Source organism: Engystomops pustulosus, chromosome 5, assembly GCF_040894005.1.
Source record: "Engystomops pustulosus chromosome 5, aEngPut4.maternal, whole genome shotgun sequence".
Taxonomy (NCBI): domain Eukaryota; kingdom Metazoa; phylum Chordata; class Amphibia; order Anura; family Leptodactylidae; genus Engystomops; species Engystomops pustulosus.
The window spans coordinates 92,012,360-92,035,200 of record NC_092415.1 but is presented as its reverse complement, the minus strand read 5'-3'; the positions used below and the strand labels follow the sequence as shown (position 1 = coordinate 92,035,200).

The 22,841-nt window shown below is 40.8% G+C and overlaps 1 protein-coding gene across 2 annotated transcripts in view; it reads right to left on the bottom strand.

The window, feature by feature from the left end:
• Positions 1–8,416: 8,416 nt before the first annotated feature.
• Positions 8,417–22,841, bottom strand: part of KDSR (3-ketodihydrosphingosine reductase) — a 31,617-nt gene continuing 17,192 nt past the window's right edge. For both annotated transcript variants that reach the window (XM_072152689.1, XM_072152687.1), the window contains exons 8-10: positions 14,284–14,367; positions 12,219–12,320; positions 8,417–9,127 (exon numbers count right to left, since the gene is read on the bottom strand). In XM_072152689.1, the coding sequence (XP_072008790.1) occupies positions 9,008–9,127; positions 12,219–12,320; positions 14,284–14,367 (306 nt within the window). In that variant the 3' untranslated portion in view covers positions 8,417–9,007. The remainder of the gene's footprint in view (positions 9,128–12,218; positions 12,321–14,283; positions 14,368–22,841) is intronic.

Below are 22,841 nucleotides of genomic sequence, written 5' to 3'. Positions count from 1 at the left end.
TTGAAAATGGTAGCCTAGACGAACCTAAAATATTCCAGTTAGTAACTTTTTAAAACCATTTTCTAAGACATGCGTAATAGATGCCCTAGGCTACAAGGTGAAAACCATAAATGTCAGACAATTGATGTTCATTAACGATTAAATGATGAATTACCTGCAGGATTGATTATACCCATGGGAAATTTCATGTTCCATCTAGGCGGAGGAAGTGCAGTAGTGGATTATAATATAGGTGGTTTGGGTGGTAGCCCGGGGGCCCAAGTGTTCCAGGGGGCCCATTGCCACACAAAAAATACACCATATTTTATACTGAGAGGGACCTTCACCAATAAAATCCTCATACTTCTGTTCCCGCTCTCAATACGCATGTACACAACAGCAATTGAAAGTCCAAAAAGTCAGGACTGCAGATTGAAAGCAGGCAGCAGGGACGCATCCTTCATTCCCCAAGAAGTCCGGTTCTATTACCATTTGCAGGAAGTGAATCACAGACTTGTAGGGGCTATAATATTCATACAGCCCAGGACCTATGGCAGCCTTGATCTGTCCCTGGGGAAGAGGGTAATTTATCATCAGATTCTTAACAGGAGGATCCTTAGGTTTGGAGCCTTTCTTCTCGACAGGTAGTGGAAAAAGAAAGGAAGCTTGAGATTGCTGTAGCAAATCTAAAATATTTCCTAAAATATTTTCCATACCCCTGCTGCTACTAAGAACAAAAATATTATAAAAGAACATGAACAATAGTGTACATTTCCTGCATTTTGCATTTTCAAAACTGATGACAGATTCCCACAAGAATTAAAAAAAATGTCCTCTCTGGACTCATCCAGAACAAAAATGACAGTACTTATTAGAAAAAATAAATTCATACATACATATTATAGAAAACATTTTTGTGGAACTATCTTTGTGATCTCAAGCAGGTGGTTTTTAAGATTGGGCAAATACTTTCACCCTTTTAGAAAATGTTTGAATGATTGCAAATGACTATATGCAAATATATGGGGGCCACACATGCAGCAGGTCATTATTGACACATTTTCTTTTTGGAAATTCTACAGAGTAGATATGTAATGATTACCCCCAGACAAAGCACTTGGTGTGAACATGTCTGGGTCCTACTATTTCCCTACTCTGTATAGATCTTTTTATGTTTAGCAGCCATGTAATTCTTAAAGCTATACTTGCAGTACCTTCTGAACTTGTCACATCTGGCATAAACCTTTGAGAAGATCAGCACCATTGAGAATGTGCAAGCGGCAAAACTTGGTCAGGAATAGGACCCGCTCTAAAAATTTGTGGATCAAGAAATTGGCTCACACATGGGCCTATAGAAACTATAACTGTGTGCGAGCTCAAAGAAAGACATAGACACATGTGTTACCTGCTCAAAACAACATTAATACACACCCAAAAAGGCCTTGAAGAGGGGTTGAGAAATTTCCAAACACAAAATTGAAAGTTTACTCCGCAAGATGAAAGCATAACCAGAATGATATGCCTCAACAGTTGATGCGTTTTCAGTGCACACTGCCTAAAAGGTAAAGTGTTACCAGAAAAGGAACTTTTTTTATCCTCATTTTAAACATATTTATTTATAATGCTTAAAGAAAATGTAAAAAAATAAAAAAAATAAAAATGTTAAAAGATGTGTGCCCCATCTGAATAAAAAATGGCTACACATAATGTAATGGAGTGATGTCTGCAGGTGAAGCCAAGCTGGGAAGGATTCAATAATCTAGGGATAATGTCAAAGAGACCATCAGCAAGGATAACCCACCCCTTTATAAACTTTACAGTTGCACTTTAGAGAGTTCACAAGTTTTATTAAGTGAAATAGCAACTTTATTTTTTTTTACATAAGTACAAAACATGGGTCTACCAGTGGAATGCTATGGCACAGGCCAGAAAACAGAAATGTAGTTCTAAATTATGAACTGCTGTTACTTTGTTGCCCATTATAATATCACAATGAAACTGTGCAACCTTAACATTGTTAATGGTGGAGCTGTCCAAGCAAGTTTGTTCACAAGGCCAACAATCATATTGTGGGATATTTACCAAAAGTGTCACATAGTATACCAGTGAAGAGTTAGACTAGACCAGGGGTAGGGAACCAATGGATCGGGAGCCAGGTATGGCTCTTTTGTTGGCTGCATCTGACTCTCAGACAGATCTTTAATAAATGGTGATGGCTGCTGTGTGTCTCTTAGGCCCCTTCTCCACTGGCGTTTTTCACGCGCGAGTTCTGCGCGTGCATTTGACGCTCAGAACTCGCATTGCACTCTGTCCCATTGTATTCAATGGGTCTTTCTCCATTAGCGTGGTTTTTAACGCGCGTGCTTGCGTTCGTTTGCACGCGCGTCAAAATCGCAGCATGCTCTATTTTTGCGGGTCACGCGCGTTTTTCACGCCCCATTCAAGTCTATGGAGATGCATCAAGAACGCATTGCACTCGCAATCATTGCAAGTGCAATGCGAGTGCAATGCGTTTTAAACGTAAGGGTTGCTAGGTGACCAGAATAACATTATTTCCCCTGCTCGCGATCGAGCATTTAATTAAAAAAACACAATGAAGAACAGTGAAGAATAGAATAAAATCATTGTACACAGTGAACACAGTGACCACAGGATCATTTAAGATAAAAACACAGTGCAGAACACAGTGCAGAATAGATTACAGATGTTCGGCACATCTGCTTACTTGTCGGGAGATACGCGCGGAACGGTGCGAACAAAATAGCATGTGAAGAACAATATATATGTGTGAAGAATACATTGCAGATGTATGGAAACATCTGCAATGTGTTCTTTACACACATATATATTGTTCTTCACATGCTATTTTGTTCGCGCCGTTCCGCGCGTATCTCCCGACAAGTAAGCAGATGTGCCGAACATCTGTAATCTATTCTGCACTGTGTTCTGCACTGTGTTTTTATCTTAAATGATCCTGTGTTCACTGTGTTCACTGTGTACAATGTTTTTATTCTATTCTTCACTGTTCTTCACATCTGCTAAATTGTCGGGAGATAATATACGCGCGGAACAGTGAAGAATAGATCGCCGATGTTTGCAAATTATCAGAAGACATTATTTTTCAATTAAATAACACATTTTAATCCCAAACCATGGTCCCTTTGAAATATGCTCGAGTCTCCCATTGAATCGCGCGTCAAAAATGCGCCGAAAACGCAAAAAAAACGCAAATTACTCCAAGGAAAAATGCAACAAAAACGCAGCAAAAACGTCAGTTTTTCACGCATTGCACACGCACGTGAAACGCAACGCTAGTGTGCAAGAGGCCTTAGACTGATTAATGGACACAGGCAGCAATGTTACCCCTGCCTATGTCCTTTGTACGACACAGGCGCCATCGCCACCATCATCTGAACCTGGATTATAGAGAAGAGCGTGGGAGCGATGAGGTGCTGGCTGCAGCACGGGTAAGTGAATATTCTTTTTTTTTTTGCTGTGACTACCCATCTACTGGGAGTATGTGCTGGGGCTACCTATATACTGGGGGGCATGTGCTGTGGATAACTATTTACTTGGGGGCATGTGCTGTGGCTTCCTATTTACTGGGAGTAGGTGCTGGGGCTACCTATCTACTGGGGATATGTGCTGGAACTACTATCTACTGGGAGGCATGTGGTCAGGATTCAGAGTAGTGACCCTCCTGGACCACCGCGGATAATGATGTAGGCAGACACCTGTGACCGAAATCTAAGTGGCACCCAGTCTTCACCAGAGACCGCCGCAAAGCAGGATGGTCTTGCTGCAGCATGGTAAAACCAGGTCATTGCACAGGTGCAACTTCTCCACAGTGCTTCCAAGGTCTAGGTACAGGATCACTACCCAGTCTCGTGGTCAGAAACAGGCAGGCGGCAATGCTACGCGATCGGGAACGGAGCAAGAGGTCAGGGCTGGCAGCGAAGGAGCAGAATCAGGAACAGGTCAGGGGTCACAATGGGAGGTCAACCCTTGGGAAGGAAACACTGTGGAAAGTTTCCTCATAGGCATGAAGCACTAAGATCCAACGGGGAATGCTGGGTGCCACCGGTCTTTATAGAAACCCGGGAAGTGGGCAGCGCCAATCAGCGGCGCACTAGCCCTTTAAATACACGAGTGTCAATGCACACTTGCCAGCAGGTACGGGAGCTGGAAAGTGTGTGTGTGTGGTGGGATTGATTGAGCTTGGAAAGGGACGCGGCCACGTAAAGGGGCACAGGTGTGCCTGCAATCCAAGCCCTAGATCAGCAGGGGCACCCATGACACTGGGACTAACTATCTACTGGGGGGCATGTGCATATGGTATGGCTCTTACGGAATAACATTTTAAAATATGTGGCGTTCATGGCTCTCTCTCAGCCAAAAAAGTTCCTGACCCCTGGACTAGCCAGTCTTATGCTACAGCAGATTTATCAGCAAGACTTATGTTAGAGTGTCTAGACCAAATTATGGATGATAAATCTGATGTAGTCTTTGACGTTGCAATGTATGACTAGTTTTTGCTATAAAACTGCTTTAGAATTTTGCCAATTTGCACAATTTTTGCCACACCAACTTTTTCCTGCAAAGCTACACCCCCGTATTGTACTAGTAAGAAAAATGTCTAAAACCCTTAATAAGTGTAGTGCAAGGCATACCATGAAAATGTTATTGAGATCTTACAAAAGGCTCAAGATTATTAGAAGGTCTATTAGAGAAATGGATGCTTCAAACAAACCATTAAACCATGTATTAAAAAAGTAATGTGCACTCATTTGGTTATTCTTTGGCAAAAGCAAAAAAAAAATGTTATGTGCATTATAATTACTGTATTTTTGGACTATAAGACGCACATTTTATAAGCAAGATTTTTTTTTCTTGCAAAGTGCCTGCTTCTTATAGACCGAAGGTCAGGAGGATCCACCACTACCAGAGCTGTGTGTAAATGTATGGATGTAGCAGATCTGTGTGTGCTGTGCTTTAGTGCGACCAACATGGATATTTTAATTGGTGTAAAATATATTTTTCCTTTTTTGGAAGCCTAAACCTGGGGTGCATCCTATAGTAAGTCTTATAGTCCGAAAAATATGGCATATAGTATAAAAAGTGAAGAACTAGGAAAATATGAACTTAAATGTCTGTTAGGAAAATCTACCATCAGAATAACAGACATTGACCATTTACATGTACGTCTCATCTCCTGACTTCTATAAGTCTTTGTTATATCCTTAAATCTCTGCAATTTGCTTAAAAATAGCTTTTATAAATATTCAAATGAGCCTTAAGAGCATCATAGAAACTCCTTCAGCTCTGCAATGTTTTAATTGAGTCCTCAGCTCCTCACCCCTACTCTAGGCAGAGAGCCAGTGACATCATCATGATTGCACGGTAGTATTTTCCTTCCTTGCGCATGGAGGAGACTACAGTCCATGCACAAGATTATCACAGACCCGGGTGACAAGACCATCTCTCTGTCTGGAGTTGGAGCAGGAAGTGACAGACACCAGATGAGTGAATAATTTAAAATATAATAGAGCCCAGAGGTGCTCCAATGATGTTCCTTTTAAAAAAACTTTTTTTTTTTTGCAAATTGTGGGGATTTAAGGATATGACAAAGACAATTCCAGACTGCAGGAGAGGAGATGCACAAGTAGAAGTACAATAGTTATTCAGATAGTAAATATCCTTTAAGGCAAAAATCACCTTTACGGTTCAATACTTATTGTTAAAATGTTTATATGCTTTAATGTTCTAATATTTATATGCTTGATTAATCACTTTCGTGACCTTGGAGGAATGAATTGCAGAGTTGAAAACATCCACAAAGGAAAAGTCAGATAAAACAGAGTTTGCTAACACAAAATAGTAACTTCTCTATAGAAACAACAAAAAAAAAGTCTTTACTTGCTTCAAGACACTTCTAATTAGCTTCACATTTCTTACAGAAATTAAATGTCCCTGAATAGTGACAAATCTTCTTACATGACAGCCATGTCATCCCAAGACTTCATATATTACATTCATAAATTCAAAACAAAAACAAAAAATCTTCATTTCAAGAATTACACAAGCAATTTCTTGGTTAATTTTATGGTAAAGTACATACCATTTTCAAAAAGGCATATGCAGAGTTTTATTGCCAATAAAAGTAAGCCATAAACTTGTAATTTATTGTGCTATAGTATGCAACATTACAAATCCTAAGAGAACCTGTTCATGAAAATGCAGTGGAGTCCTCCGATATAGTTTTGGTTGAACATTCCTAGTATACCCTCCTGCATTGATTTAAATCTCTGCTTATTGTTGGCTTAAAGAGAACCTGTCACCACATTTTCACATGTTCGTCTAGAGCACTAATACCTGACTGCCACCCTTTTAGCTAAAAATAAAAAAATTGTTTCGCTTACATCCACATAAATCACCTTTGAACTTAATTTCCCTGGCATCAGAGGGGGCGTGTCCTGCTCATCCGGCCCCTCCTATCTACTCCTCTCCAATGCCTTATCCCTCCTTATTGGTCACAGTTCATGTCATGGGATCAGTGACATCTCAGGCCTTTAGCCTCTTAACAATAGCAAATTGTACCCCATGCATGTATATGACCACAAAGTCACAGCAGCCTCCATGGCCTTTTACTCCTCCTCATGAAGTCTGCTGTGATTTCATGTAATCTCATACATTGTGTACAGTTTGCAATTATCAACTCCTTAGCGGTGTGTCGCCGTAATAGCACGGCGTACGTTGGGTGCAGGTACATATTGCAGCAAAGACTTACCAGTAACACCCGCGATCACTGCTGGCAAAGCTTGCATTTTTATACCCTTTGATCGCACACTGTAATGAATGAGGAGGAAAATCCCTATATACTGCCATACTGTAGTATGGCAGTACACGGTAGGATCGATCAGACAACCTAGGGTTGTCTGAAAAATAGTAAAAAAAAAAAAAAAAAAATGAATAAAGTTCCCTAGAACTGATACAAATACAGTAAAATTCAAACATTAGTTATCGCCACGTCCAAAAATTCCCAATCAAAATATAAAAATGGTTTTTCACTGCGTTTAACCCTGTAACGGAAAAAAGTGCCCAAAGTCCAAAATGGCACTTATATAAAAAAAAAAAATTTCAACAAAAAAGGTGACCAAAAGGTCGTTCAGTCCTAAAATGGTAGCATTGAAAATGTTGTCAAAAGTCGCACAAAATGACACCACCCACAGCTCTGTATATTGAAGTATGAAAAAGTTATTAGTGCCAGAAGATCTAAAAAAATAAAATAAATAATATATATATATATATATATATATATATATATATATATATTTTTTTTGCACAGGTTTTAATTTTTGTATATGTATGAAAACATGATAAATCCTATACAAATTTGGTATCCGTGATCATACAGATCCAAAGAATAAAGTAGACATGTCATTTGAGGGCGCACCGTGAAATCCGTAGAATCCAGGCCCACAAGAAAATGACGCATTTTCACTGCATTTGGATTTTTTTCCCGCTTCCCAGTAAACGGCATGGAATATTGAAGATCATTACTATGAAGTGCAATTTGCTATGGAGAAAACAAGCCGACACACAGCTCTCTTCATGGAAAAAAAAAAAAAAAAGTTAGATTTTTGAAAGTGGGGAGTGAAAAATGGAAATGAAAAAACAAAAAAGGGTCTAGTCATTAAAAGGCCGAAGCACCTGCGATGATGTTGCTCTGGTCACGTCATGAATGTAACACAAGGCAAAAAAAAATTTGCACATTATTTCCCATCTGTACATAGAGCTTTATATGCCTGTAGTTGAATATTAGCAGACCGTCAATAAGTACAAGGAAACAGACGAGCGATTTGAAAAGAGAGAGAGCTGTCAGTCAGAATAATGGGGCGTGGTTCACTGCCAGCCTGCCAGTCACAAAAGCTAATTTGCATACAAGAAAAATGTCTTATTTAGGTACAGTGCTCCACTGGCAGCTAATTTTAGGTGATATGGGGACAATTTGTAACCCTTTATCAGCAGGCATGGTTACTCAGGGTGGTCAAAATCTGGTGACAGGTCCTCTTTAAGAGTCCAGAGAGCGGTACTACTCTGGGACAAACAATATTGTCTAGTTAAGCGCATACAGAGATACTGGCCAATTGAATGCAATTCAGTAATAAAACAGATATAAAGTGACGTAGATCAATCTGTTCAGCTCGCTGTACACTATAACGTGCTGCATGCAGATTACAACGCATTTTTCAGTGGAGTTCCCTTCAACTACTATTGTCTCCATTCTATTACAGTCATACAACCGTTTTGGTATACTGAGGATGCATGGAGGTAGAAAGCAGGCCAAGGTTCATACAATTGCACACAGATAACATATGAATATCTGTAAGAGAGAAGGGCAACTAAATCGTACAAATCAACACAACATTCTAAGAGCTTGAAAACAGCAATTCTTCTGAAATCACAGAAAAGAAATGTGTAGTCTCGTCATTTTACATATACTCATGACATATAAAACACTTTAAAACATCAAAAGTATCAGACTGCTACCAAAGTTATGAGTCAAAGCCCATGCCTGTGACAACAGACTGTCATGGCACAGGCAATTGGAGCTGGAAATCTAGGTTCCAGAACCTTTGTGAGGCACAAGAGTGTAAAACAAGCATTACTACTTTATTACTTTGCACAATAGCAATTTGACCAAAATCTGCAGAGGCTCCAGAACTGAGATGTATTATTTCTCAAAGGAACACAGTGTACCCAAATATAGCATGAGGGGGAAGAGGGTGGGGAGTAGCTTCGTATCCACCAACTCATTTTTCTTGTGAATCAGGGACTTGGAAAAAATATAGGGCTTTCAAGAACAGTTTGCATAGTATAATGCTGGTCGCCAGCAGTCAGTTATCAAGATGCACTTTTATGATCTTTGTGCACACAAGTCCAATGAAGATAAAGTAAAGGTGGGCTTTCATCAGAACAAGTGCTCTCTAGCAGCAAGCATATGAAATAGGTTCTTGGCATTTAAGAGTCAGTCTGTTTTCTCTTCTTTTTCACAGCGCTCCCTTTGCATCATACAGCGACGGACAATGCTGTCAAAACTTCCGAGGTAAAACAAAGCAATTGTTCTAAAGAGTCCCATTGTGACAACCTGAAATGAAAGAGCCACTCAGTCATTTAGTCATATCTAACCAGTTTACACCACATTTACTTGAATAGGGCACTTTATCAGTTATCCATCTGTTTTAACAATTTTCTTGGTAAAATTAGTAAACAAACTAACTGGTTCCTGAACGCAAAGTGTAAATTTATGATGGTTCGGCCGAGTCCCTAGAGAGTGAATCATTGTGTATTTACAGCACTGGCTTTAGAAGGCTGCCTAAGGGACTGGGCAGCTGCATGTTGGGTCTCTAGCTGCAGGGGACCCTGGAGAGAAGACAGAAGTTGTATTTACCTCCCTATTCAGTGCAGTGATCATGTGATTAAGTACTTCTTCGCCAGAATGCCACGAGGTTGCTGCGGTTACCTGAAACTTTGGTTGCACAGCAACTGCTGTTACTTTGGAAAAGTAAAATGTGTAAGAAAAAAAAAAAAAAAAAGGGTTCCCAAAGGTCTACTTGCGGTTCTTTATTGTTCCAAAGTAAAAATACAAGGCATTTTGTGCTTGTAACAAGCGCTTTATCTTACACCTGATGTCCTTACAAGTGCAAAACACGCATTTTTAAACATGGCACAATAAAAAAGTGGAGGATCTCTAGAGCACAAGGTCCAGCAATTTATTGGATAACATTGCAAGGGACCATGTGCAAAAACACCATATACTGCGGTATGGCAGAATCAATCAAACCCCCAGGGTATAAAGGGGTTTTTCCCATGAAAGAAAATTCTCAAGTTTCAATCCCCTGGTGATGTTAATACAATAAAGATCATTTTTAACCCTATACTTTACAATTTTACTCAGGAGCTAAAACAGCAATAAAACTGAGTAAAATTGTAAAGTATAAGGTTAAAATGATCTTTATTGTGTTAACATCACTAGGGGATTGAAATTTGAGAATTTTCTTTCATTAGAACTCCCTTTTAATCCAGCAATTTTAAGAGAAGTGTAGATCCCCTCTGATGTGTAGGGCACTAGAATACATGTACATAGTGTGCAGGCACATTCATCTTAAAGGGATATTCCAAGGAAGACCGGTTTCTTACATGTACTCAGGATAACAAAATAACACTCCAATTCACTGTTAACAAAAATACAGCATTTCACAGATATCAGTCCAACCTGTCTATCACTCCTGGTGTACACAATTTCAGTTCCTCCTGGACATGACCCAGTAACTTCTGACTTGGGGGTCGGGGATGCCTGATTTTGCACTGATCATAACTGAGTGATGGGCGCTAAAACAGCAATAAAACCATCACTCCCTGGGCTGCTCGGTTCCAAATTCCAGGGTGTGGGCGAGGACTCTCTAAGCAGACAGATTACGATCCATCTAGTTGTGTGAGCTGACAATATGGTTAGATTATCTGGGTACAGGGTTTATATACACTTTCATTTACCTTCTGCACATTGATCTGTCTTATCTCTTTCTATATGTCAGATACTAGTACAGAGTTGATGAGATCCATGAGATGATGCCTTTTGCACACAATGACACAGTTTGTTCTCCTACATCTCTGCTATTCCACAACACACTGCTAGATCTGCTGCAACTTCCTCCCCAGATAAAGAACTTGTCTGTGGCTTTACACTCCTCACACTGCTGCCGGCAGAAAGTCAGTACCAACACCCGTGCATTCTGTATACACTGTAGAGTCCTACTTTAGACCTGCCATTAGTTGGTCTACAGTGTGCGCCACAATGTCCACATGGACTATTTGACATCCAACCACGCTCCCTTTAGCAGACTACTCAGAATTTTTTTTTTTTTTTAATAAACTATGCAGGTAAATTAAATCTTCTTTGAGAACCCAGGTTTAAAATGTTGTGAACTTCATAATCCTAGTTTGCTGAATATTTTGAAACACCACAGATTTCCAGGTGGTTAGTTACAGGCAATGCTGAAATGCAACACTGTTTCAGAGACTGCAATTTTGACACTTGAACAGCCTGCAGCTTCCTTGAATTCAAACTAAAAGAAACTAATTAAAAGCAAAGAAGTTAAGTTTCCCCATGCAGCTCCAGGACACTGCTCACTTACACTGTAATATGTAGGTTAAATCCACTAAAATATTGTAAAATTGGGTAATACCCAGATCCTTTAGCAATAAGTCATGTCAATTTCCAAACAATGATGAGCTAGGTGGCAGAGGACATACCATTCTAACAACCATGTTTTTTGTTTATTTACTCCTTTTTCTCCATCCTTTTAAAAGCACCAACTTACATTGTTAAGTGATGTTTTGTCATCTGCGAGGTGTCTTTTTTTTGTGATTGTGTTAAGGTAAACCTAGCTGCTAGATCAAATCCTGTCACTTCTACTTGTCTTATTTTCCTAAAAGCACTGTAACAGAATACATTTTAAGATGATGACGGCATCGTGGACCTCACCTAAAACTTCGAGGCTGAGGAATTTCAGGAATTCCCTATGGTGACGCAAGAGTGAGACCGCAGGAAAACTCTCCAATCAAGAGACTACATGATCTGGGAAGCCTGAAATGTTATGCTTTGTATGCTCCTCCTTTTCTATTTTTTGTCCTGCTTTTCTATATAGACTTGTGAAACCAAATAAAATAGCGCACTGCTGATAAAGTGATGTCAATCAGGAATGGAAAGGGCAATAATAAATATTGAAATAAAACACATCACACACCCCCTATACACACAGGAAGTCCCCGGGTTACGTACAAGATGGGTTCTTAAGTTGAACTTCTATGCAAGTCAGTACTGTATATTTAATAATTGTAACGCCAGCCAAATTTTGTTTGGTCTCTGTGACAATTGGATTTTAAAAATGTTGGATTGTCGTCAGAACCAGGAACAACAATACATTTTAATTGCAGACACATTTGATAACGGTTATAGCTGATTATTGTAGCCTGGGACTAAAGTACAGTTAGTTACCAACATCCAGAGGTCCCTTTGTAACTAGGGGTCGTCTGTTTGGGTTTTTTTAAAAAGGGGGCCACGTGTACAATATATTATATTATTATAAATATTCACATACTTAAAACATTTGTATGCCAAAGTAATTGTTTTTTTAATTCATTTTAAAATGCAAAACAAAAATGGCATGGTAATTTACCTGCTGCAGGCCCTCAGTAATAGTGGTGACAGGTGACATTCCACACGTTAGTGATGACAGCATGTAACCATCTGAACCTACAGAACTGTTGAAATTACCTTGCTGCAAATAGAAAAGAACATGAGAAATGTGAAAGGTTAGTTGCAAACCACAAACACGTTGTGTCTTCAGTATTTGCAGCCATACTACTAATACTTAGCTTATTAGATTACAAAGTGATTGACAGGTCTGCTTAAGCTCAGCAGTGGGCCACGTGACAACGGTTCTCTCAAAAATTGGGATGTTTGAGTACAAGGTGTTATGGGACGGACTGAAGAAGGAGTTATTTTTTCTGCATAAGTTTCTTATATAAAACTATAATTTTTAAAAAAGACCCCTGTCATCAGGTCTGTCATTCTTCCTGTCATTATCTAGTGACCATATATACCCGAGTATAAGCAGAGTTTTTCAGCACAAAAAATTGTTGAAAAACCCCAACTCTGCTTATACTTGAGTCAAGGGAAAAGGGGGGGTGTTGGGTGTGTTTGGGGGTTTATGGTGTCGGACCATGAGTTCACTTTTTTTTTTCCTACAGGCATTAAAATGGGGACAGGGGGCTTGCAGGCAATACACTGCAGGGGGCTGTGACCAATGCATTTTCCACCCCCGGCTTACACTCGAGTCCCAGTTTTTTGTAGTAAAATTCGGGGTCTCTACTTATACGCGGGTATATAAGGTAATTCATTCATTAATCATTCTAAAATCATATTTTCTTTATTATGTCAATGAGGCTGGGTACATGGAGAGAGAAAGTGATGTCACCACTGTTAACCCTCTCCTCTTCTCCCCCTGCTCATGTCTGTATGTAAAGTACAGGCAGTGCCAGGGTTACGTAAAGGATAGATTTGTTCTTAAGTTTAATTTATACACAAGTCAAAACTGTATATTTTGTAATTGTAGCTCCAGGAAAAAATTCTTTTTGCCCAAGTGACAATTGGAGTTGCAAAATTTTTTGCTGTAATGGCACCAAGAATTATCAATAAAGCTTCCCTATAGATGTCTTACAGCTGATCGCTGTAGCCTGGGACAAAAGAAAAGCATCCAAAGAGCTTCACCAGAGGTCACAGGTGGGGAGAGGGGTTGTCTGTAACTAGGTGTTGTCTGTAAGTTGGGTGTTCTTAAGTAGGAGACTGCCTGTATAGTAAAACATTGCTACCACTTTATGTGCTGCCTGTGAGAGACACAGGCATCAGCTATACACCCTGAGGAAGCGTGGGCGAAACGCGCGTTGGGGTGTCTGGGAGCTTTCTCTACCTACACTACATTATGGGTAAGACACTGGTCTTTTACTTAAAAGCTTCACCAAAATGAAAATGTTATACCTAAGTAGATGTTGTTTAGGCACCTATGCACTTTACTCCTCTTACTGGGGAAATAAGCAACAACTGTGATAGTTCTATGGTGAACATACCCTTCTGCTAGTGAGGTGGGCAGCACACCCAGACCAATTTTTTGGATATCCTCCATTTAACATCCATTGTAATTGTAATTTTAATATATCAATGAAATAAAAAACTATATGTAATTTTATTGGAGAATTGTTTGACTCCTTATTTTTCTTGTGGTATGTATCAGCTATACAAGTAGTGTATATGAGTAACAGCATGTCAACTGGTACAACTGCAACAGGATGCAGTCATGTGTATAGGAGTATCTCATACACACAGGCTGCAGGGACCACCAGCAAGCACAGAGGAGCCAGCAACAGGAGTGTCACATCATTATACAGGCTGTAAGTCAAGCACTGGGGATGGGGCTGTGCCCGACATTCATGAATAAGCTGGACTGCCGAATTTGATAGTGACTCATTGGACCCATCTACGGTCATTTGCATACAGCATTAGGACCTGGATTGTTTAAGTTTACAGGTATGCAGAGGAACAATGTATGGATAGGAGCAAAGCTTTCTAAAGGCAGTATACACATGTATTTAGTTTTGGGGGGTTAATTTTAATATAGAGGAGACAGGTTAAATTAGTGAATTAATTGTAATAGGGAAAATTACACGCATACATTTGATACTTACTACAGCATCCTTAACAATTACTTTGGCCACTTGGTCTGCTTGGCAAAGGCTTGAGGTCTCAGAAATCAGTTTTGTCTCCAAAGGCTATGGAAAGGAAAATAATAGACTTACATAAAAATAAAACCAACAGCACCTTGTGTATGGTAAGAAATATCCAGGGGTAATCATTAATTTGCGTGCACAAAAAAGGACTGAAAAATGTATTTATGTTCCAGGATTGTAGCTGGATTCAGAGCACCATGGTGTGGGAGATCACTTCACTCAACACCGTACAGCCCCTCCCCTCATCCTCAAGCCACTGCTGCAGGCGGCTTCTATTTGAATACTACAGCGGTTCCTTAGAGTGGAGGGGACACTGGTGCTGCTACGAACACACACAAAAAGTTTAGTAACACCGATCTCTAGGGCCAAATACTACCGATTGAGCCCTTTTCCAGAAACACATAAACATAGCGAGTTCTGATCGCAGGTGTTAGCCCTTTAAATACAGCGAACACCAAATAAAAAAAAAATAAAGGGTAAACCTCAATTGCAGAATTGATGTATTTCTCCAACCTCCTCCTCCCCAAAAAAAAAAAAAAAGATTTTCACCAATAGAGCACAGCCACCCCAAAACATATCACTGAACAATGCTGTAGGGCAAAACTAGTTGCTGCATGGTCCTCCTTCCCTCCTGCGCCTCACTGTGCGCCCCTACAATAAATAACGCCCACATGTGTGTATGCCAAACTGCAGTGGAGGAGGGGTGACCCCTCCAGTCTCTATTGAAAATAATGTGAATGTGCAAATTTTAGGGCTAAATTAATGGATTTCTGACAAAATCTGACCATTCCAAATTTTACCTCCATCTTGTTTTAATTATTATGAAGATCCCAAAGGGTTTACAAACTTCCTAAAGGCTGTTTTTAATAGTTTGTGGGGTGCAGATTTGAAAATTTTCTAATAGATTTCTAATAGAATAGATTTCATTAATAAAGATCACAAAAAAGTCAATTCTGAAATCACCTTGAAAATACGGAAACCAGATTTTCGATCAAAATAAAATATCCAGACATTTTAAAAACATAAAGTAGACATATGGGAAATGCTATTTGGTAACAAATTTGGGTGGCAAAACGGTCTAAAACTAGATAATTTTGAAAATGGTGAATTTTAAATTAGTTTTTTTTATAAATAAAGCACCAAACTTAAAGTTTTGAGATGTTTTAGTTTTTTTTTTTTTAAATCATCACTTGCTGTACTTCAGGTTAGGGGTACATTTTGTTAATTTAATAGGGCAGATTTTTCAAGCTACCCAAGAGTAAGAATGTGCTTAGTAGCCCATGGCCACCAATTACAGCTCCCCTTTAAAATATTCATGAGCACTGGTAAAATGAAAGCCGAGCTGTAATTGGTTGCCATGGGTAACTAAGCACATTCTCACTCTTAGGCAGCTTTATAAATCTGCCTCAATGTGTTCAGAAGTTAAAGGTTAAAATTTTAATTCCCTAGTGATGTTTACACAATAAAGATTTTTAACCACTTTAAAATTCTACTCAATTTCATTGCCGTTTTATCTCCTATAACTCTCTAAGCAGACACTTCATGATCCCTCTGTGTTATAAGATGCTGTGAGACGACAGTGCGGTTAGATTATCTGCGTACAGGTTTATGTACATTTTAATTTAGCTACTGAACACTGTATTAGTATCTGACACATAGAAAAAGAGACGAGAAAGATCAGAGATGAGAAAAGATGAGACCCATGAGATGAACATTACACATGACAATCTCAGCTCTAATATCACAGCCATAACAAACTCTATACACCTCCCTCCTATGGATAAAGATCGTATCTGTCTGTAGCTTTACTCTCTTCACCATGTGTTGTCTTTTGTCAGCAAAAGCTGTATAGGGCTAAAATGGTTTAATACTATATTTAATGTATATACTCATTGTCCACAAAATAGAGAAAAATATTTTCACTATGACCGGAGCTCCAAGGATTCTAAAACTTCGATGAACAGCACCAATCTTCAATTTCTCCTGCTGAAAGTATGTCACCATTCAGACTAGCACCATTGCACTCTCATTCCCCTCCTTTATTATATTGTAACTGGAAGACAATATGCAGGCAGATGGTGTGGTACGTTCCAATAAGGTTAAAATTTATTCCAATTCATTATACTCACAAAAATCCAATAAAAACGTGCATATCACAAATTCACATAACGGGACGCTAGCTTTCTATCCGCCCGACCCAGGGTTTCGCCGGCAAAGCTTCTTCCGGGGCGTTGAGCGTTGAGTTTTAGAATCCTTGGAGCTCCGGTCATAGTGAAAATATTTTTCTCTATTTTGTGGACTTTTTAAAAGACTGTGTGGACCGGTCTTATACCGTGAGTAGCTCCTTAAGGGGCAAACTGTGCACCACAAACAACTGTGTTTTTATGCTATATACTCATTGGCTGCAGAGGGTACTCGGGCATTGACTAGACTCTGCGGGCCCGCTCCACCTGCACATCCATGCTGCCTGTGAATTTGGTGGCAAGACCTGCGCAGGGGCATCATCGACTCAATTATGCCAGCAGGGGACCTAGAAGTTTATGCTCATAGCTCCCCGCTTGTCAGAAGCATCTATATATACACATTTTTTTTTTTAAATAGAACATAACATACAGATCAACACATGTCCTACTACCTTTCTTTATTAGATTCCAGTACTACTAGGCTACGTTTTCCTGACTCTTCCATGACAGTAAAAAAAATTCACTTAAAGGCTTTGCAGCCCATGACTTCTAGGCATTTACAGAAAATGTCTGAAGTCAAATTCTGCTGCATATAAGTGATAGGTGGCCAGACTGAATGCTACAGTACACATTTGCAATGCTAGCTCCCAAAAACCCAGCTGGGAACAGGGCACCCATTAAGGCAACATCAAATATGACCATCAAGATGGAACTATGGAGGTCAGTTTCAAGAGAATGGTTGAGGATCTGCATTGACCAGGACTGGCCTCTACACCAAGAATCAAGCAAGTGGATAAAGACCGGTATGCAATGACTCTGGTATGCCTTGCTCCAGCAAGGAAGATGGTTGCGTGTCTTAAGAGGCTGAAGCCTCAAAGGGGTTTTCCCATAAAAGAAAATTCTCACATTTAAATCCCCCAGTGATGTTACCACAATTAAGATCATTTTACCCCTTACGTTACACTTTTTCTCAGTTTTATTGCTGTTTTAGCTCCCATCACTCCCTCTGCTGCTCAGTAAGATTCCAGGTTGTTGGCGGGGCCTCTATGAGCAAACACATTACTGTATTATCCATCTAGTTCTGTGGGGTTACATTATCAGGGTACAGGTGTATATACACCTTCATCTGGCTTCTTTATCAGCACAGAGAAAGATGAGACAGATCAGAGGTACATGAGATTAAGCAGAGGCTGAAAAACACAGGCTGACACACTTTTACACTGTGAGCTCTGCTATATCTCACAGATATGTGCCTGCCTCACCCTTCCCCCGGATCACTTATCTCCTTGTAGTTTGCTGCTCACGATCTCCTGGCAGGATGCGAGTTTCTCTGAGCTCCGTGCAGGGGGTGTGGCTTCAGACATTCAGCAGAGACAGAGAAATCTCATCTGCATGCTGCAAATACCAATCCAAGATAGCTGCCAACCCAAAGTCAAAAGTTACAGGGTCGTGTCTAGGAGCAACTGAAATTGTGTACAACAGGACTGATAGAGACAGGTTGGACTTATATCTTTGAAAAAGTGAATTAGTCTCACCGGTAATTCTGTTTCCATAAGTCCACCATGACGGCACCTGGAGGTTGCACCTTGACCTTTGGTAGGGACAGGAAGTTGCGAAGGTTATAAGGCCCCTCCTCTGCCGCTGTTCCCCAGTGTCTTCCAAATAACCACCGGAGGTTCCAGTAGAGAGCTAGAAGATATTAGCCAGACATCATTAATAACACAGGGCAGGGTAAATATAGCCGTCATGGTGGACTTATGGAAACAGAATTACCGGTGAGACTAATTCACTTTTTCCATGATGTCCCCCATGACGGCACCTGGAGACTTACCAGATAAATAGACTAGGGAGGGACCACAGCCTGGAGAACTTTCCGTCCAAAGCTCAAGTCATGGCTAGAAGGTAGATCCAGGCGGTAGTGTTTTGGGAATGTCGATGTACTTGACCACGTAGCTGCCTTGCAGATCTGGGAGATGGATGCTCCCACGTTTCTCTGCCCAGGAAGTAGCCATAGCTCTGGTAGAGTGGGCTGTTATGTTTTTTGAGAGACTCACATCTTGTAGCTGGTAGGATTTAGAGAAGGTCTGTTTTATCCACCTAGCAATGGTGGAACTTGATGATTTCTCTCCTTTATTTTTTCCCCCAAACTGAATAAAAAGGTTTCTGCACTTTCTGAAAGATTTGGTTCTGTCTAGATAGATTATGACAGCTCTTCTGACATCCAGAGTATGCCAGAGCGCTTCCTTCTCATTCTTTGGGTTGTTACAGAAAGATGGTAAAACGATTTCCTGACTTCTATGGAAGTCTGAGACTACTTTTGGGAGGAAAGACGTATCTAATTTTAGTACTATCTTGTCTTCCGAGATGATCAGGAAGGGTTCTTTGGAGGATAGGGCCTGCAGTTCTCCAATTCTCCTGGCGGATGTTATGGCCACAAGGAAGGAGGTTTTGAGAGATAGGTCTTTCAGGCTGCATTCCGAGAGTGGTTCGAACGGAGGCTTCGTAAGGGAGTCTAGGACTAGTGATAAGTTCCATTTTGGTATATCTGATCGGATTGTAGGTCGCAGTCTTAAGACTGCTTTCATGAACATCTTCACCCACTTGTGCTCTGCTAAGGGGAAGTCAAAACAGGCGCTTAGGGCCGAAATTTGGACCTTAAGGGTGTTAGGTCTTAACCCTTTAGAAAAACCATCCTGTAAAAAATCAAGAATTTTAATGATATTTGGTTTGCCCGGAATCGGGGAAAGGTCCCCACACCAGGATATATACTTTTTCCAGATTTTGTAGTATATTTTGTTGGTGATTGGTTTCCTGCTTGCTATTAGGGTCTGTATAACCTGGTGAGAAACCCCCTTAGCTAGGAGCAATTCCCTTTCAGGACCCAGGCCGCCAGGTTCAGAAACTTCGGGTCTGGGTAAAGAAGAGGGCCCTGGTGTAGCAGATCCCTTCTGCAGGGAAGGAAGATGGGTCCTGAGATTGCTAGTTTTAAGAGAAGTGGGAACCAAGGTTTTTTCGGCCAGAATGGTGCTACTAGGATCACTGTCGTCCGACTCGATTGAATTTTTTGTAAGGTTCTGGAGATTAGGGGAAATGGAGGAAAAGCATATGCTAGATTTGTCCCCCATGATTGGCTTAAGGCATCCAGTCCCAGGGGGTTGTCCTTGGGTGAGATGGAAAAAAATACCTCTGTTTGAGTATTCTTTTTTGAGGCAAACAGATCTATTGACGGAGAGCCCCATTTCTGGGTTAGAGAAAGAAAAACTTCCCTGTTCAGGGACCATTCGTGTGGGTCCATCTTTTCTCGGCTCAAGAAGTCCGCTGACTGATTCTCTGACCCTTTTAGGAATACCGCTGTTAAGGAATCTAGGTGATTTTCTGCCCAGGAGAAGATCTTCTTGGTGACCTCCATCAGGTCCGAGGATCTTGTGCCCCCTTGACGACGTAGATAGGCCACTATAGTCACATTGACAGGATCCTGATATTTTTTACCTGGGTTTTGGGTAGCCTTTTTAGTGTTTCCCATACTGCCGATAATTCCCTTAGGTTTGAGGATTGTCTTCTCATCCAAGGGGACCATGACCCCTGAAGGTAACGGTCTGGAAGAACAGCTCCCCATCCTGAGGAACTGGCGTCTGTTTGGATGATCAGGACTGGAGTCGGATTCCATGGTATTCCCTTTTCTAGATGCTGTTGGTATTTCCACCAGTTTAGAGAATTTTTGACTTCCAGAGGAATGACCTTCTTGAAGTCTAAATGATCCAAGTTCTTGTCCCAAATTTTTAAATGTCCACGCCTGTAATGTTCTTACATGGAACTGGCTCCATGATACACAATTTATGCAAGCTGTTAGGAGACCTAGCAGTCTCATGGCTGAACGGACGCTGCATGATTTTTTCCCCTGGAATTTGTCTATGAAGGAGGTAAGGGATTCTCTCTTGTCTTGTGGAAGAAAAGAAGTTTGGCGCCTGGAATCTAACATTACTCCTAAGAATCTTGTCTCCCTCTGGGGGTCTAGATGAGACTTTTGGAAATTTATAATCCAGCCCAGATTTTCCAGGGTTCGTATTGTCCGATCTCTGTGATTGAGAAGAGTCAGGGTCGAGTCTGCCACTATGAGGAGGTCGTCCAGATATGGAATAATTGAGATTCCTTCTTTCCTCAAGAATGCCGTCACTTCTGCCATGACCTTTGTGAAGGTCCTGGGGGCTGATGAAATTCCGAAGGGCAAGGCTCTGAATTGGAAGTGGCAGACCTTCCCTTGAGGTGATTCCACCGCGAATCTTAGGAATTTCTGATGATTTTTGTGTATGGGGACATGATAGTAGGCGTCCTTTAGGTCGATGGTGCACATTTGTGCGCCTGGAGGAATTAGTGGGGTAGCTGTCCTTACTGATTCCATCTTGAAATATTTGTATTTTATGTTCTTGTTTAGCCGCCTGAGGTTTATAATAAGTCGAAGGGTCCCATTTGGCTTTTTCACAAGAAATAAGGGGGAGTAGAAGCCCTTCTTTTCTTCTTCTTTGGGAACTGTAACAATTACCTTCATTGTTAACAACTCTTGAAGATTTTTCCATAGCTGTATTGTCATTCTCCGAGATGTTAGGTTGGAGACAAGAAATTTTTGTTGTGGAGGGGAGCTGAATTCTATCTGATAACCTGATTTGATGATACTCAGGATCCACTTGTTTGATGTGATCGTTTCCCATCTGTGGAAAAAGAAAAGAAGACGCCCCCCTACCTGGTAGTCACTGTTTTTTTGATTGATGTGGAAGGTTGGAGAATAGATATCCTCGGCCTCTTCCACCTTTGTTGAAGGACCAGCGGCCCTGTTTTCCTCTGCCTCTGGAGTCTTTAGGATCTTTGGAATTCCGAAAGGAATAGTTTTTCTGGGGTTTCTTAATTTCCGGAAAACCTTTCTTTTTATCAGAGGCTTTTTCCAGAAGAGTATCCAGTTCAGCGCCGAACATGAAGTCTCCTGTGAATGGGATGTTGCAGAGCTTCGTCTTGGATTTTACATCCCCTCCCCACTGTCTAAGCCAAATAGCCCTATGGACTGAATTAGATAGTGCCCCTTCTTTTGCTGACAGTCTGATGTTTTCTGCTGAAGCATCGGCAAGAAAACCTGTCGCTGAACGCAGCAGCGGTATCGTCTGTAGAAGGAGATCCCTGTCTGCATCTGTTTTAAGGTGGTCTTCCAATTCTCCTAACCAAAAGAACAGAGTTCTCGCTACCGAAGTAGCAGCTATGTTAGACTTGAGGCTAAGCATGGAAGATTCCCAGACTCTACGGAGTAGGGCATCAGCCTTTCTGTCCATGGGGTCTCTTAATTGGGAAGAGTCCTCAAATGGCAGGTCCGTTTTTTTCACCACCTTAGACACTTGGATGTCTACCTTGGGGGGGCTGTCCCAGGTTTCTGTCTCTTTGGGGTCAAAGAGTAACCTGTTCCTGAACTCTTTAGTGATGTTTGCCCGCCCCTCAGGATTCTTCCATTCCTCTTGGACAATATCTTTTAGGGTCTGATTTATGGGAAAAACCCTTTTCCTTTTGGATTTTAACCCTCCAAACAGTTCGTCTTGGATGGATTTTGGCTCTACCACCTCTTCCACATTAAGCGTATTGCGTACAGCTTTAAGGAGGTTATCCAGTTCCTCATTAGAAAAGAGGTATTTTGAGGTTCCTTTATCCTCGGACACCGAGGAGACGTCATCAAGCGAGTCCTTCCAAGAATAGGTAGGAGCCGCAGAGTGTTTATCATAGTCCGAATCAGTATCAAGGGATCTAAGTTTTTTAGGAGCTGGCTCTTGATATAAATCCGGATCCTGGTCTAGTTCAGGTTCGGGATTTGGCTCAGGACCTAGTCCCGGTACCGGTCGGTTTAAATTGGTAAACATCATAAGAGAGGATTGGAATTCCTCCCGCATGGCCGCTTTAAGCTCATTTAACATTGACTCCTTTTCCTGTTGTAAGGCCCTGGCTAGGCATTCAGAGCATAGTGATTTTGGATACAAATCTGATAATCTTATGTTACAGGAAAGACATCTTTTTGATTTAGTAACATATTTTCCTTTTTTGGGGTCTTTGTCTTTCTTCTCCTTGTCCTTAGGTCTAGAAGAGTCGTCCTAGGACAAGGAGACAGACTATATTAAAATCCAAACAATAATGCACAACAAATTTTTATCCCCTTTAAGCAAAGTTTTTTGGTTGTACTCACGGTACCCGGGACAATGGGGGAAGAACCAAGGTCGTCCGCCATAGTAAAGGATATTTCCACAGCTTCAGTAGTGAACTCGTTGGTGGTATAGAGGCTGACACAAAGCAGGAAGCACTTTTAAA